This window comes from Portunus trituberculatus, chromosome 17 (genome assembly GCF_017591435.1).
Source record: "Portunus trituberculatus isolate SZX2019 chromosome 17, ASM1759143v1, whole genome shotgun sequence".
NCBI classification, from domain to species: domain Eukaryota; kingdom Metazoa; phylum Arthropoda; class Malacostraca; order Decapoda; family Portunidae; genus Portunus; species Portunus trituberculatus.
Window position 1 is genome coordinate 15,602,848 of NC_059271.1, and position 17,500 is coordinate 15,620,347.

Consider the following 17,500-nt stretch of genomic DNA (forward strand, 5'->3'; position numbering starts at 1 on the left):
CTCCTCCTCCTCCTCTTCCTCCTCTTCCTCCTCCTCCTCCAGTATCAGAGATAAATAGTATTCTTTATGGATAGACGAACCATCCACACTATTTTTCTCTTCGCAGCGATCCGAATTGCGTCCACGTCCAGCCAGGCACGGGTCGACTGCAGGCCCAGTTTGACATCTACCTGAACAGCTGCGGCATGACCACGTCCTCTAGCGGGGAGAACTACGGCCAGCCCACGCCCACCGGCACCTACATTGAGAACACAGTCATCGTCCAGTTCGACCCTCTGGTGCAAGAGGTGTGTGTCTGAAAGTGTTATTTTAGTACTTGGATACGAGAAAGAGAGAGAGAGAGAGAGAGAGAGAGAGAGAGAGAGAGAGAGAGAGAGAGAGAGAGAGAGAGAGAGAGAGAGAGAGACTGATAGTTTCGCTTATCTGCAGGTTTGGGACGCAGCAAGGAAGCTCCGTTGCACCTGGTACGACTACTATGAAAAGTCCGTCACCTTCAGGCCTTTCCAGGTGAGTGTTCCTTCTTTCCTTCCTTCCAATAGTAAGCCCACACTCATGAGCGAATATGACACACACACACACACACACACACACACACCGCGTAGTGTAGTGGTTAGCATGCTCGACTCACAATCGAGAGGGCCGGGTTCGAGTCCCGGCGCGGCGAGGCAATTGGGCAAGCCTCTTAATGTGTGGCCCCTGTTCACCTAGCAGTAAATAGGTACGGGATGTAACTCGAGGGGTTGTGGCCTCGCTTTCCCGGTGTTTGGAGTGTGTTGTGGTCTCATTCCTACCCGAAGATCGGTCTATGAGCTCTGAGCTCGCTCCGTAATGGGGAAGACTGGCTGGATGACCAGTAGACGACCGTGGTGAATTACACACACACACCATAATAATTGCATTAAAGAAAATTCATTCCTTTGTATCGTAAACATTATAACATTAAATTATCGTTAATATTTGTATAATCATGATGAAAGACTGTTTATATAATCTTTTTACTTTCCACAATATTTACCTATCATTAGCCTCGCCTGTAAAACTAATGTATTATTTCATGGCAGGTGGACATGCTCAATGCCGTTACCGCGAACTTCCTGGGCGACAACCTGCAGTGTTGGATGCAGATCCAAGTGGGTAAGGGTCCCTGGGCCTCTGAGGTCTCTGGCATCGTCAAGATTGGACAGACCATGACAATGGTTTTGGCAATCAAAGACGATGAAAACAAGTTCGACATGATGGTGAGGAACTGCGTGGCTCACGATGGCAAGCGGACCCCCATCCAACTCGTGGACGAACGTGGTTGTGTCACTCGGCCTAAGATTATGGGCCGCTTCCAAAAGATCAAGAACTTTGGATCTTCAGCATCCGTAGTTTCATACGCATATTTCAAAGCCTTTAAGTTCCCTGAGCACATGAACGTACACTTTCAGTGTGTGATTCAGGTGTGTCGTTACAGCTGCCCAGAACCCCAATGTGGCGGCATTGGTATTGGCTATCAAGGAGCAGGCAGCGAAACCCACACCCAAGTTGTTCCAGGTCCTGCTGCACAACCCGACCCACGTCTACCCGCTCATGCTTCTGAACGTAAATCAGATGATGATGAAGGCATTCTTCCAGAAGAGGATGAAGATGCCCGAGCCATTCCCTATCCCTTGGGTCTCCCGCTCACACCATCTAATGTCAACTTTCCTCCTGGTTACCCTAAAGTTAACCGTCAAGGATCTGCCTCTGATATTGCTGGACGACCACGCGCTCTGAAACTCGACACTCCCGAAAGTGAAGGTCGCAGACGGAGGTCCGTTGTTTCCCATGTGTACCGACGAGAGACCCAAGAAATGAAGGATGTGCCGACTGAGAGGGTCATCCAGGTGGTGGCTGCCGGGGACGTGGCCTTCAATCTCAATGAGGCAAACGAGACTGTCGTCTTTACTGAGTCTATGGATAATACGTCCAACATATGTATGTCCGCGATTGGATTCACTGCGGGTTTGGTTATGATGTTGCTGGTGCTGACCATTGCTTGTATTGTGGCGTGTTTCCTCTACACGCGCGTGCGAGCTTTCAATGCTAAGGGCACTGTCACCACCTTTGTCCAGGGCTATGACAATCCCGAGTTTGTGAAGGTGGCCGGCGGTAACTGAACCACACGACCCCTCACAACAGTGCCATAACGCCGCCCCGACGCCCAAACACCTCATTACAGGCGACTTCCTTGTCCGCGCCTTCTCTGACTGGTCTCTTATTGTCAGACGCAAGCTGACGCCCGGACTGCCGCCGCTGTCGCCTTCCGGGGCCTAAGTGGCGGTGGGTTGGGCAGGGTGGTGATGGCCTTCTGACTATCGTCTGTTAATTGGTCATTCCTTTTTCTGATTACTTCTCTGTTCCGTGTTTTTTTACAAAGTCGATATGTTTGCATGGCCCGTGACACTTAATGGCTCGAGTAATACAATAATATCTTTCAGTGGTGAATTTCAGCTGTAGTCTTACATGTGCCCCATTCCCAGCATACTTGCTAACAATTTTATCAGTAACTCATGCCATTATAGCTTTATCTATAGTTACCAAAGCCACGCTGTCTCCGCCTGCATGGCGGCAGCAACTGTAGTCGGCTAAAATGCTCGAAGTCGACTCTGTATTTGGGGCCATCAGCTCGAGCTTGTGATAGGGCCTTACTTTGCTCTACATACTTTTGTTCTTTACTTATTTAAGTTAAAATGCTGTTATATTTAACTGGAATTAGCTGGTCTTATTCCGTATAATTTACAATTCGTTTTGCACATGAACCTTAAGCTCAGCACATCCTCAGCCCTCGTTAGAAACGTGCTGTTTAAGACGATTGTTTCTCGCGCATGTGTGAGGAGTCACTTTCGTCGGATGTTCGTGTATGAGAAAGAAAGAGATGTGTGCAGCCCCCAACAGCCCTTAGGCACGCCGCGCCCCCCATAACCTCAACAAGGCATCACGTTTCTTAGTCCGGCTCAAGGCTTCTTAATTAATATGTGTTGCTCTCAGGTGCCTTGAGCTGAACACAGTGACCGAAGTATCTTGCACATCCTAGTGCTGAGCCTCGGAGGATACGATGATAACTTTGCGTGACAGCGTTCTTGAGGGGCGCTGGCATGTACACTTCCATGCTGGCGACGGGCTGCTGCTGTCAGTCTTTACCAAGCATTAGTGTGTGTGTGTGTGTGTGTGTGTGTGTGTGTGTGTGTGTGTGTGTGTGTGTGTGTGTGTGTGTGTGTGTGTGTGTGTGTGTGTGTGTGTGTGTGTGTGTGTGTGTGTGTGTGTGTGTGTGTGTGTGTGTGTGTGTGTGTGTGTGTGTGTGTGTGTGTGTGTGTGTGTGTGTGTGTGTGTGTGTGTGTGTGTGGAAAAGCAACTTGCACTGGACCACAGGAGGTTTCGCCTCTTGAAAGCGTTACTCCTGAATTTTAAATATTTCCTGTGGGTATTTTCAATATTTATTGTAAATACATAATTTTATTTATTAGTTGAATGTAATATTTATTTGTAAATCTGTAATAAAGCAACAAAAATATGTATTTATGTTTCTGTAGATTCCTACTTAAATGCTTGTCCATTATCCGAGGAACTTTGCAAGTCTCATTGAGAGGCCAATTCTCAGTTGCCTTCAGTCCATTCCAGGACTGATTTGGTGATGATTTCACTCTTAACAAAATCCTAAATGGAATTATCTTTGAAATTCCTTCATTAATCCCTTCCCCCACATTTTATGTGATTATGTATTTGCATATTGCTCTCTCTCTCTCTCTCTCTCTCTCTCTCTCTCTCTCTTTCAATTTTTATGCCTTGACATGTAATAAACAATAAAAAAATATATTTTAGTACTGTTTCTCCTAAAGATGTGTCTGGTGTGTATTTCAATCGATATTGTAGATCTATGAGCAGGAGAAGATCCCATCTCAATGGAGGAAGAGTGTCATCACCCCCATTTACAAAGAAAAAGGAGACATCCAGGAGTGCTCAAACTACAGAGGAATCAAGCTCCTGTCACATACAATGAAATTATATGAAAGGATTATAGGAAGAAGGATTGCAGTTGAAACAGAAGTGAGTGAAAATCAGTTTGGCTTTATTGAAGGTAGACAGACGTCGGATGCAATATTTGCCCTGAAACAGACCATGGAAAAATACAGAGAGAACCAGCGGGAACTACATATTGCTTTCATAGACCTTGAGAAAGCATATGATCGTGTCCCAAGGTCAGAGGTTTGGAGATGTATGAGGGAGAAAGGTGTTAGTGAAAAATATGTGAGGCTGGTGCAAGATATGTACAGGGATGTGACATCGCATGTTGCTAGCTGCGTTGGGGCTACGGAAGGATTTACCATCAGAGTTGGACTACATCAGGGATCGGCTCTTAGCCCTTATCTTTTTTATCTAATTATGGATGTCTTAAGCGAAGACGTGAGAAGAGAAGCACCATGGACAATGGTATTTGCTGATGATATCGTTCTGGTAAGTGAGACAAAAGCTGATCTGCGGGGGGAACTTTCGAGATGGAAAGGTGCACTAGAGGATAGAGGTTTGAAGATTAGTAGAAGCAAGACCGAGTACCTACCCTTTAATGCGGTAGATGGTGGAGATGATATGAGTATAGATGGGAAGCCATTAAGAGAGTTACTGCCTTCCGATATCTTGGATCGCATGTAACTATGGACGGTGAACTAGATGTAGAAATAAACCATCGGATTCAGTGTGGATGGAATTCCTGGCGAAAAATGTCAGGGTTCTATGTGACAGAAAATTAAGTGCAAGACTGAAAGGTAAAGTTTACAAAGCAGCAGTAAGGCCTGCAATGATGTATGGAAGTGAAACTTGGGCTATGAAGAAGGTACATGAAAAGAAGGTTGATGTAGCAGAAATGAGAATGTTAAGATGGATGTGCGGTGTGACAAGAAAAGATAAGATCCAGAACGAGTTGATAAGAGGCACAGTGAAAGTTGCAGAGATAAGTTCAAAGATGCAAGAAAGGAGGTTAAATTGGTATGGGCATGTAATGAGAAGAGATGAAAACTATGTAGGAAGAAGAGCAATGACTATGGAGGTGGAGGGAAGAAGAAGAGGTAGACCGAAGCTGAGATGGAAGGACAAGCTGAGAGAAGATATGAGTGAAAAAGGACTGCTAGAAAATCAGGTGGCTGAAAAGAATATCTGGAAGAGACTAACGAGGAACAGCGACCCCATATGAAGATGGGATATAAGCTGAGGAAGAAGAAGAATTGTAGTATTTGGCAAAACTGACATTAATAGTAGGTCTACGTACATGGCGACACTATAGTGTACTTTCTGTAACTCAATCAATTCTTTCACATTTTTCGTCCAGTGTGCGAACAACAAAATTAAATTATAAATTTCCATAGCTCAACAAGGGAAATAGCAATGTCTGTTGTTTGGGTTCATATGCTATCGTTAGCTGCTCCATCCACAGACTATATAAACTCCGTCCACTAGGCTTCACTCGACGTGGACTGTTGTCACAGGTAGCTACTTAAATCGTAATGCAAGCAATTCCTACATTTTTTATTATGTTATTGTTGCTATTCACCATAAAGATACAGTAAATATTAATGTTGAGATGTTCGGACACCTGCTTGGTAATAGTGAAGGATTTACAGATCTCTGCAAGGTTGCATGTTTTGTTTATGGTAGAAATCTGAACAACTCGAGCTGGCCACTCAACGCATGAGTGGAAATTTCCACAATATCACAGTATCAATGTATCTTTTCGTTCATGGTGTGACTTGTATTCTAAATTTATACTGAAAGGTGATAGAGGTTAATATAATACAAAGTATTAGTTACTACTTTAAACAAACTGTTAATTTGAAGGGGGAATCTATAGGCGTTTTCAGTAGCACTTTGCAAAAGGCGAACGGTCCAGAAGCGTTCCCTTTTACACGCGAACGCTGCTACTGAAAACGATAGTAACACTGCCAGACGAATCTCCCTCGTCGCTGGCCGGAAAAACTATTGTACTCTTTAGTCGCAGGATCACGCTAAGCTAAGACGTACAGCCTCATTCCACCTTAAAATAAAGATATTATTATGGGAATGGAATAATTGAAGTCAAAGTCGGAGTCACAAGCTTTGAAATGAGTAACGTGAACAAGTGTGAACCGTGGTCCAGCCAGAGTACGTGAGAATCTCGTAGGTTACGCATTATCTAAGCACATTAATTGTAAAATATAAATATGATAGGATATTTGCACTGTTGTTTGATAATGACATAAGGTTATAGCAATATTGCGGAAGATTTGGGTATATTTTTTAATAGTGGTGCTCTGAAAACTTTGGGCGAACGAACACACAACATCATGGCCTCTTTGACAGTGCAACAATTTGAGGGAGTGCACAGCAAAAATGTCTCGGCCAATGTAACTACTGAATGACAAGCAGTCACTAGTGGTGTAACGGCTTATCTGGCATATTGTGTATTAATGGATACTGGGTATATTACCTGTAATACCTTATAAAGTAGGAAAATGTGACAGGGGAAGTGATACCTGGGATCTTAAGGGCTCTATTCACCTCTATTATTTGGTCTCAACACCGCCATAGGCGCTCACGTATTATAAAACAATTTAGTTAATCTTTTTAAAGGTCCGTTTCACGTACAAACACGAAACTCACATATGTAGAAGGCTTGGTGACCTTGCCGTAAACATAAAAAAGTAATTGAGCCGCAAGCGTCTAGTTTGGCAGTCAGTTTCTAAAAGTCCAGCGAGCTCTGCACCAGTCAAGAGTAAACACTGAAATGATTTTCAATTGTTTATAACAGATTTGTGGGTATAAACAGGGATTTGTGGGTAGCGGCATACAAAGATTTCATGGTATCTATAGAGCTAATCCCTCCAATCACGCGCTGCCACTCGAGAGGCATAACGTTATAATTTTTTAGGTTCCTTGTTAGCACTAGGTTAACACCCTAAGGGGGGTTTACTGGGGGCTGCGCTCCCCCTCCGTATAGGTTAGCTTAGGTTAGATTATAATAGGTTAATGCCCTAGTGGTGGGGGGGTTCAGGGGAGACGCAGCCCCCACAATTAGGTTACATTAGGTTAGGTTATGTTAAATTAGGTTAATGCCATAGCGGAGGGGTCCAGGGGGGAGCTAAGTTACATTAGGTTAGTTTAATGCCATAGCAGGTGGGGTCCAGTTAGGTTACATTAGAAATTAGGTTATGTTAGGTTAGATTAGGTTATGCTTGGTTAGGTTAGGTTGGAAAAACTTGAAATATTATGGAAAATTTCCGTAGTTTTTTTATGCTCATATTGCGTTTATTTTCCCCACCAAAACACCCGATTCCCCACAGACCCTTAAGCTTTTTTTTGGGGGGATGGGGGGATGGAGGGGAAGGGAGGGACAGACTTGTTATAAAGAATTACCAACAGTTTTTTTACACTTAACAGATTTACCTGTGACGTCTGTGACAAGATGGTTTTGAACAAGGTAGACGCAGATCTGTGCTACAAAAATCATTTGCACATGTGCATCCAGCCTCTGCCGCGTGCACCAGGGCCGTCAGAATATATTCCCTGCAGAAATTAATGTGTAATATTTTATTTGAGCCTTGCCTTCAGTTATCCCATTCCCATAATAATATCTTTACGGTGGAATGAGGCTATCTCAGCTTGGCGTGATCCTGTGACGACTAAAGAGTACAATAGTTTTTCCAGCGAGCGACGAGGGAGATTCGTCTGGCAGTGTTACTGTCGTTTTCAGTAGAAGCGTTCCCCTTCCACAAAGTGCTACTGAAAACGTCTAATAATGCAAACGAATGCAGATGTGAGCATAGTGTAGCACCTATAAGATTTCAGGAGCTGTTACGTTTTTGGCTTGCGATAGCAGTGCAAAAAGATCTGGCGAGTTTGCTGCCGATATCGGAAATGTGATCCTTAAAAGTTAATGATTCATCGTATGTAATTCCAATTAAGGAACTTAAGTTCTGGTAATTACTCGGTCATTTAAGATTAGATTAAGTAGATTATTTACTTTTTTAGTTGTAAAGACCATGTAATTTGTCTTTTTTTTTCATTTATAATTAATATATTTGCTATGCATCATTGAGAAACTTAATAGCTATTAAGAAAGGCTAGTAGGTTATGTAGATTTGGGCCAAAGATAAAGGTTAAGAAACTTAGTTCAGTTAATTACTCGGTTATTTACGATTAGATTAAGTAGAATATTTACTTTTTTAGTTAAAAAGACCATGTAATTCGTCTTGTTTACATTTAATATATAGTTGATCTATTTATTATGTGGCACTGTCCCCGAGAAACCGTCCCGCGCGCTCGCCTCCATTCCCGGCTCCCTTCCCAGCTCTTCCACCCAACTGATTTGACGTCCCATAAAATGAGAAATATATGGTATATCATTTTGTTTTTTACGCAGGGGTTCCTTGAGAAGTCATGTATTTTAAGGGTTACGCAAGGGTAAAAAGCTTGAGAAATGCTGCCTTATTCGTTACCATATTTTCTCTCTCTCTCTCTCTCTCTCTCTCTCTCTCTCTGTGTGTGTGTGTGTGTGTGTCCTTAATAATGGTCACGCGGATTAAGGCGCCACATTCTGCCACGATGGTGGTAGATTGCGGGGCATCGATTCGAACCCCACTAATGACATCTAGCGGCTATATGGCCTTTGTTGCCTAGCAGCAGGACAAATTACTTCATTGGAGGGGGGCTCCCTTGTGATGACTTAATTTGAGGATTATTCAATCCTTTAAAATCTCTCTCTCTCTCTCTCTCTCTCTCTCTCTCTCTCTCTCTCTCTCTCTGTGTGTGTGTGTGTGTGTCCTTAATAATGGTCACGCGGATTAAGGCGCCACATTCTGCCACGATAGTGGTAGATTGCGGGGCATCGATTCGAATCCCACTAATGACATCTAGCGGCTATATGGCCTTTGTTGCCTAGCAGCAGGACAAATTACTTCATTGGAGGGGGGCTCCCTTGTGATGACTTAATTTGAGGATTATTCAATCCTTTAAAATCTCTCTCTCTCTCTCTTTTAAGGCGGTGTCACACTAGCACTTTTTCCGTCGATTTTTCAACGTTCCGCATGAACTTATCGCATGAATTTGTCAGACGATAAGGATCGTTTCCGCCTGCAAATTTTTCGCCTTTGTTTACATACCAAGACCAAGACCACAAGACTTGCCGCGTCTCCTCAACCTGCTTCTACGTGCATTGGTTCTACCACTAACCATGAACGCATCCATGCACGCTTTTTGGCTTGTTTAGCTCGTCTAAGTTTCGTAATACACAGTATTACGTTCAGAGCAGCGTATCTTTGCCGCAGCGTGGCCTCCATGTTTGTGTTTACATTGTGTTGGCGGGAAGTGACGACGGAAAGTGACGACGAAACACCGTTTGTGTGTGACAGGCCGCACCAAAAATATTGTCGATTTTCTGAAAAACGACGGAAAAAGTGCTAGTGTGACACCGCCTTAAGTTTCGTAATACACAGTATTACGTTCAGAGCAGCGTATCTTTGCCGCAGCGTGGCCTCCATGTTTGTTTACATTGTGTTGGCGGGAAGTGACGACGAAACACCATTTGTGTGTGACAGGCCGCACCCAAAATATTGTCGATTTTTTTAAAAACGACGGTAAAAGTGCTAGTGTGACACCAACTTAACGCCTTAGCGTGGCTTCATATGTATTTGACGTCAAATCAGCTGGGTGGAGGAGCTGCGAAGTGGGAGCCGGGAATCGAGGCGAGCGCCCGGGACGGTTTCTAGGGGACAGTGCCTGTAATGCACCATTGAGAAACTTTTAATAGCTATTAAATAAGGCTAGCAGGTAGTGTGTGTGTGTGTGTGTGTGTGTGTGTGTGTGTGTGTGTGTGTGTGTGTGTGTGTGTGTGTGTGTGTGTTATTCACCACGGTCGTCTGCTGGTCATCCAGCCAGCTTTTCTCCTATGGAAAAACTTCAGAGCTCATACTGACTCGATCTTCAGTTAGTACTGAGACCACATCACACACCACATACACCGGGAAAGCGAGGCCACAGCCCCTCGAGTTACATCCCATACCTATTTACTGCTTGGTGAACAAGGGCTATACACATTAAGAGCCCAGCCCATTTGCCTCGCCGCTTTCCGGGACTCAAACCCGAACCCCTCGCCCTCGGTTGTGAGCCGAGCGTGGTGACCATAACACTACGCAGTGTGTGTGTGTGTGTGTGTGTAACCAATTATCTTTTTTACCCAACACTGAAATTATTATTCATCCCTCACTGACTCCTTAGAAATAAAGGCACTGTCCCCAAGAAACCGTCCCGCGCGCTCGCCTCGATTCCCGGCTCCCACTTCGCAGCTCCTCCACCCAGCTAATTTGACGTCAAATTTATATGAAGCCACGCGAGAGAGAGAGAGAGAGAGAGTATGAAAACCGAATGAGGAGAGAGAGAATATGAAAACCGAATATATATATATATATATATATATATATATATATATATATATATATATATATATATATATATATATATATATATATATATATATATATATATATATATATATATATATATATATATATATATATATATATATATATATATATATATATATATATATATATATATATATATATATATATATATATATATATATATATATATATATATATATATATATATATAGAGAGAGAGAGAGAGAGAGAGAGAGAGAGAGAAATATGGTAACGAATAAGGCAGCGTCTCTCAACCTTTTTACCCTTGCGTAACCCTTAAAATACGTGGGTGGAAGAGCTGCGAAGGGGGAGCCGAGAATGGAGGCGAGCGCACGGGACGGTTTCTCGGGGACAGTGCCGAAATAAATAGTAATAACTATGGTAGTAATGACATGACCATAGTAATAACTATGTTAGTAACGACGTGGCCAATATATGTACGTATATTATATCACATTTTTACTCAAAATAGGAAAAAAGCTGAGTGCAGGAGTGAAACAAGTTTTTGATACGGTGCCGTTTATTCATTGCTTATAATTATGCTAAGAATTTTTAGACATCAAAATTGTTACCATTAATCAGTGTCAGAATTATTCATTAGGTTAGTGGACACACGAAGGTAATATTCAAGGCCCTCATGACATAATTCTATCGTCTTTTTAATCAGTTATTTATAACGATCACCATCATCATCAGGACTTAATTTCTTGCACATACTGCTGTTGGTAGTGGTGATGGTGATAAAGGTAGTGCTGGTAGTGGCGGTGGGTATTGCTATTAGTTTTCTTGAACAGTTGTGAATTGCTGAGGAATCAGTGATGCTCGCTATTTAGTAGTTTCATTTTATTCTCACCAAAATAACAGTGAGTCCATATGAAGGCGAAGCGATATGCGATAACTACATAGTAACACACATTAATGACTTCTGTAATGGAGATTGACAAGTTTCCAATGCAGACAGACAAAAACTTGGTGATGAAAAGCAGATAGTTATTATCAATATATCTCCATCATTACAGATTGTCAAAAAATAAAGTGAATGAGTTCTTTGAGTTGATTCTTACCCTTTCGCATTGTGTGTGTGTGGGTGTGTGTGTTTCACTGTTTGATATGCTGCAGTCTCTGACGAGACAGCCAGACGTTACCCTACGGAACGAGCTCAGAGCTCATTATTTTCGATCTTCGGATAGGCCTGAGACCAGGTCACAACTACTCGATTTACATCCCATACCTACTCACTGCTAGGTGAACAGGGGCTATACGTGAAAGGAGACACACCCAAATATCTCCACCCGGCCGAGGAATCGAACCCCAGTCCTCTGGCTTGTAAAGCCAGCGCTCTAACCACTGAGCTACCGGGCGTGTTTGTAATTGACTGTTTGATCTGCTGCAGTCTCTGACGAGACAGCCAGACGTTACCCTACGGAACGAGCTCTGAGCTCATTGTTTCCGATCTTCGGATAGGCCTGAGACAAGGCACACACCACACACCGGGACAACAAGGTCACAACTCCTCGATTTACATCCCGTACCTACTCACTGCTAGGTGAACAGGGGCTACACGTGAAAGGAGACACACCCAAATATCTCCACCCGGCCGGGGAATCGAACCCCGGTCCTCTGGCTTGTGAAGCCAACGCTTGTGAACCACTGAGCTACCGGGCCGTGTGTGTGTGTGTGTTTACCTAGTTGTATTTGCCTAGTGGTAGTTTTACAGAGCCTGGGCTTTATGCCCGTGTGGCCCCGTCTCCATATCTACACTTATCCAATTTTTCTTTAAAACTATGCACACTCGTTGCTGTCACCACTTCCTCACTTAAACTGTTCCAAGTCTCAACACATCTTTGCAGGAAACTATATTTTTTAACATCTCTCAGACATCTTTCCTTCCTCAGTTTCTTACTATGAGATCTTGTGCTTCTAAGGTCATATTCTTCTCTCAGGATTAGTTTCTCATTATCCACTTGATCCATTACGTTAATCAATTTATAAACTTGTATCAGATCCCCTCTCTCTCTCTCCTCAGTTCCAGGGTTGGTAGATCCATAGCTATTAGTCTCTCCTCATATGTCATTCCTTTAAATTCTGGAACCATTCTTGTAGCCATTTTTTGTAGTCTCTCCAATTTCTTTATGTGTTTCTTTTTATGGGGGATCCACACAACTCCTGCATATTCCAATCTCGGTCTTATTACAGTACTTATCAATTTCTTCATCATTTCTTTGTCCATGTAGTGAAATGCTAATCCAATATTCCTTAGCAAATTATATGTCTCTCTGAAAATTCTGTCAATGTGGCTTACCGGTTGATTGTTTTCTTCCATCGTCACTCCCAAGTCCTTTACCTTTTTACTTTTTCTAGTTCTACTCCATCTCCCATTTTAGATTCCCACTGGTTGTCTTTCACTTTTTGAAATTTCCATGACATGGCTTTTGTCCACATTGAATTCCATCTCCCATTTTTTACTCCATTTCCAGATGTTGTTTAAGTCTTCCTGCAGTATTTCACAATCCTCTTTTTGTTTTATGACTGCACAGTTTTGCATCATCCGCAAACAGATTTATGTAGCTGTTCACTCCCTCTGGCATGTTGTTTATATATACGAGAAAAAGTATTGGCGTCAATACTGACCCCTGTGGCACTCCACTGTCTACTGCTCTCAACTTGGAGTTCATATCTTTAACTACCGTCCTTATTTCTCTCCCCCTCAAGTAATTTTCCATCCATCTCAATGTGATTCCTTTTAAGTCCCCCTTATATTCTAACTTCTATAGTAATCTTTCATGTGGCACTTTATCAAATGCCTTTTTTAAATTCAAATAAATGCAGTCAATCCATCCCTCTCTCTTTTGTACTTTATCAAATATTCTAGAATAGAAACTCAATAAATTTGTTACACACGACCGACCTTTTCTAAAACCAAATTCCTTCCTTCTGCTCTTATATATGGGAACCACCTCAGCTCTTTTCCATTCTACTGGTACTGTTCCATTTTCTGTTGACCATTTTATGATGTTGTATATAGGACTTGCTAGTTCTTCTCTACATTCTTTTAATATTCTGCCTGAGAATTCATCCGGTCCCATTGCCTTCTCCTCATCCGTGTGTGTGTAATTTACTGTTTGATCTGCTGCAGTCTCTGATGAGACAGCCAGACGTTACCCTACGGAACAAGCTCAGAGCTCATTATTTCCGATCTTCGGATAGGCCTGAGACCAGGCACACACAACACACCGGGACAACAAGGTCACAACTCCTCGATTAACATCCCGTACCTACTCACTGCTAGGTGAACAGGGGCTACATGTGAAAGGAGACACACCCAAATATCTCCACCCGGCCGGGGAATCGAACCTCAGTCCTCTGGCTTGTGAAGCCAGCGCTCTAACCACTGAGCTGTGTGTGTGTGTGTGTGTGTGTGTGTGTGTGTGTGTGTGTCATGAGACATTATACATATCATGAGATCAAGGCAGTCTCTTTATTTGAAGTGTCCTCTGAGACACATATTTTTTTTTTTTTTTATCATAAGCTTTGTCAATTTTGTGGGTAGCTTCAAATATCCATGGTAACACCTTTCTTTCAGATTATTCACTTAAACTAGGGGTGTAATGCTAGGTTAGAACATTTGTAATGTATTACACACACACACACACACACACACACACACACACACAACTAAGTGAATACAACTACTGTAGGTGAATACACACACACACTCACACACACACACACACACACACACACACACACACACACACACACACACACACACACACACACACATATAATATGCAGCTTGTGTCTGGTCACTGCATATGAAGAAAAATGTGAAGAAGGTGGAAAGGGTACAGAGGCTGGCAACAAGGATGGTACCAGGACTCAGGGAGTTAGACTATGAGGAAAGACTGAGGAAACTGGGGCTGACCACATTAGAAGAGAGAAGAACAAGAGGAGACATGATAACTATGTATAAATTGGTGAACAAGATTTACATATTGGACAGAGAGTTGATAAAGGTGACCACAAGTAATCATCTGCGGGGACATGGAAAAAAATTAATAAAAGACATCTGTCTAAATGACGTGAGAAAATAGTTTCCCGCATCGTAGTATTGATAAGTGGAATAAACTGAGCAGTGATGTCGTTGACACAGTGTGTGTCAATCAGATGAAAGAGAGATATGACAGGAGTGGACAAGGAGACAGGACACAGAGAGCTTAGCTCGGGCCCTGTAATACACAAATAGGTAAATACACACACAAATGGTGTCAAAAACAATGGATCTTCCCATTGAACAAAGACTGAAGGAAATGGAACTAGCAACTTTGAAGGATAGATGGGAGAAAGGAAATCTAATAACATTGTATAAGATAGTGAACCGTATGGAAAAGATAGATATACAAGAACTGATATCACTGACTGAGGATGAAGATAGACGAACAAAAGGACACTGAAAGAAAGTTATTAAAAGTCAGTGTTTGAGGAACATTGAAAAGTTTAGTTTATCGCATAGGACGTTGGACATTTGGAACAACTTGAATGAAGAGACTGTAGCAGCAGAAAGTGTGCATAAATTTAAGGAAACGTTGCATAAAAGTAGATATGGAGACAGGTCACTATGAACCCTGTTTGAACCCTGTAACATACAACTAGGTAAATACACACACACACACACACACACACACACACACACACACACACACACACACACACACACACCTAACCTAACCAAAGATTGGTCTATGAGCTCTTGAGTTCGCTCCGTAATGGGAAAGGCTGGCTGGGTGACCAGCAGACGACCGTGGTGAATTACACTGTTGATATAATTGTTCCTCTGATAGACACAACAACAGCTCCTGGTGTTACTATCTGTGAGCTCAACATGCATTTTTAACTAAATAAAACTTTCTGTGAAGGACGGCAAATTGGTAGAGTTCCTTGGCATGGGCGTGGTCGGAGCACTCAAAGACACTGTCTGGGATAGCCTTAGATGTGTGGCTCAGCACCACTCTCTTTTTTTTTATCTTGACATTCTTGATATCAGAGAAGGGGAACTCGTATTTCCTGAGGAGAAAAAAAAGTCACATACCACAAAGAAATAATAGTTTAGAAAAATAAAATGGAAAAATAATCAGGATTTTAGTGACTTTACATAGATTTTATAAATTTGCAGAGATATTTGTGGCGGTGTGGATAAAACTTGTAGGATGACCATATGATCAATCAAAATAGGTTGAAGAGTTATTGTTCAATTGATTTTGCATATCTTATTCTTGTATTATTTGCCTTTTGTCAGACATTCTTATTTTGATTAAGATACTGAAAGTGACAGGCTGATTGCACAGTGAAGGTAACATGGCATGCTGGATCAAGTGTTGTATGTACATGTTTCAGTCCAGGATTACCGCAGTGGGATGACCTCGCTGTGGAAACTGAACCTGAATGGTTTAACATGAATAATTCCCACAAGGAATGTAAATATGGATACTGACACTATTTGTGTAATCTATACTTTTATTATAGCAAAGATTATAAGTTTATCATTACACACACACACACACACACACACACACACACACACACACACACACACACACACACACACCTGGTAGCTCAGTGGTTAGAGCGCTGGCTTCACAAGCCAGAGGACTGGGGTTTGATTCCCCGGTCGGGTGGAGATATTTGGGTGTGTCTCCTTTCATGTGTAGCCCCTGTTCACCTAGCAGTGAGTAGGTAAGGGATGTAAATCAAGGAGTTGTGACCTTGTTGTCCCAGTGTGTGGTGTGTGCCTGGTCTCAGGCCTATCCGAAGATCGGAAATAATGAGCTCTGAGCTCGTTCTGTAGGGTAACGTCTGGCTGTCTCGTCAGAGACTGCAGCAGATCAAACAGTGAAACACACACACAGTTTTAGATAAGATTAAAATTTATCATCTCTCTCTCTCTCTCTCTCTCTCTCTCTCTCTCTCTCTCTCTCTCTCTCTCTCTCTCTCTCACACACACACACACACACACACACACACACACACACAGAACTCATCAGAAAGGATAGAGTGATGATAGTTGGAGACTTTAATTGCAAAGAAATAGTGTGGGAAGACTACGAAGTGGTGAACGGTGGTGAGTGGGCAGAAGAATTGTTAAAGGTAGCAACAAATAACTTGATGACACAGTGGGTAAGATCACCAACAAGGTGCAGGGGACAAGATGTTGCAGCAAGGTTGGATCTGGTATTTACCAGGGGAATCTCTCTAAAAGAGGAAATTGAACATGAATGTCCCTTGGGGAAAGCGATCATGATGTCCTAAGCTTTGAACTGGATACGGAATTAAGCACGAATAAGATTGTGGAACGCAGGGAGGAAAATTTAAATTATATTAGGGCAAATTATAACCATATAAGGGAGTTTTTTAATGAAATTGACTGGTCTGTGGTATACCAGGAAAGGGATATGCGATTGAAATACGAAAAATTTATGGATTTGTATAACTCTGCCGTGGAAAAGTTTGTGCCATATTACAGAAAGAGGACTTTAAATAATAAACAGTGGTTTAATAGAAATTGTGAAGAAGCAAAAAAGAACAAAGAAAAGGCATGGAAGAAACTTAAGAAAAACAGTGATCAAGAGAAGTTTACAAAACAGCAAGGAATAGATATGTTGAAGTAAGGAGAACAGCACAGAAGGAATATGAACAGAGGGTGGTGGAAAACTGTGATAGTGACCCAAAAATGTTTTACAAATTCATAAATGGAAAACTAAATATAAGGGAGGCAATAGTAAAGGTAAAAAACGGGGAAAAAGTATATGAGGATGCTGGAAATATAGCTGAAATTTTGAACGACAACTTTTGCAAAGTGTTTACAAAGGAGGAGCATTTTATGGGAGGAAGAGATACGGAAATAAAGCAAATGTAGGACATCATGGTTACTAAGGAAGATGTAAGGAAAATTATAAGCAATCTGGATATTAATAAATCAATGGGGCCTGATGGCATATCTGGGAGGTTGCTAAATGAATGTAAGGATCAATTGT

General features: G+C 42.2%; 2 protein-coding genes across 7 annotated transcripts in view; one reads left to right on the top strand and one right to left on the bottom strand.

Annotated features, from left to right (window-relative positions):
• Nucleotides 1-3,537, top strand: part of LOC123504750 — a 52,466-nt gene extending 48,929 nt beyond the window's left edge. For both annotated transcript variants that reach the window (XM_045255524.1, XM_045255525.1), the window contains exons 5-7: nucleotides 107-287; nucleotides 430-507; nucleotides 1,062-3,537. In XM_045255524.1, the coding sequence (XP_045111459.1) occupies nucleotides 107-287; nucleotides 430-507; nucleotides 1,062-2,141 (1,339 nt within the window). In that variant the 3' untranslated portion in view covers nucleotides 2,142-3,537. The remainder of the gene's footprint in view (nucleotides 1-106; nucleotides 288-429; nucleotides 508-1,061) is intronic.
• The window catches only part of LOC123504751 (moesin-like), a 31,678-nt gene that overhangs the window by 7,525 nt on the left and 6,653 nt on the right, over nucleotides 1-17,500 (bottom strand). For 4 of the 5 annotated variants that reach the window (XM_045255528.1, XM_045255531.1, XM_045255526.1 and 1 more), the window contains one exon: nucleotides 15,164-15,533. The exons of the other annotated variant lie outside the window; for it this stretch is intronic. In XM_045255528.1, the coding sequence (XP_045111463.1) occupies nucleotides 15,347-15,533 (187 nt within the window). In that variant the 3' untranslated portion in view covers nucleotides 15,164-15,346. Of the gene's footprint in view, nucleotides 1-15,163; nucleotides 15,534-17,500 lie in introns of those variants that run through there. 5 annotated transcript variants of the gene reach the window in all.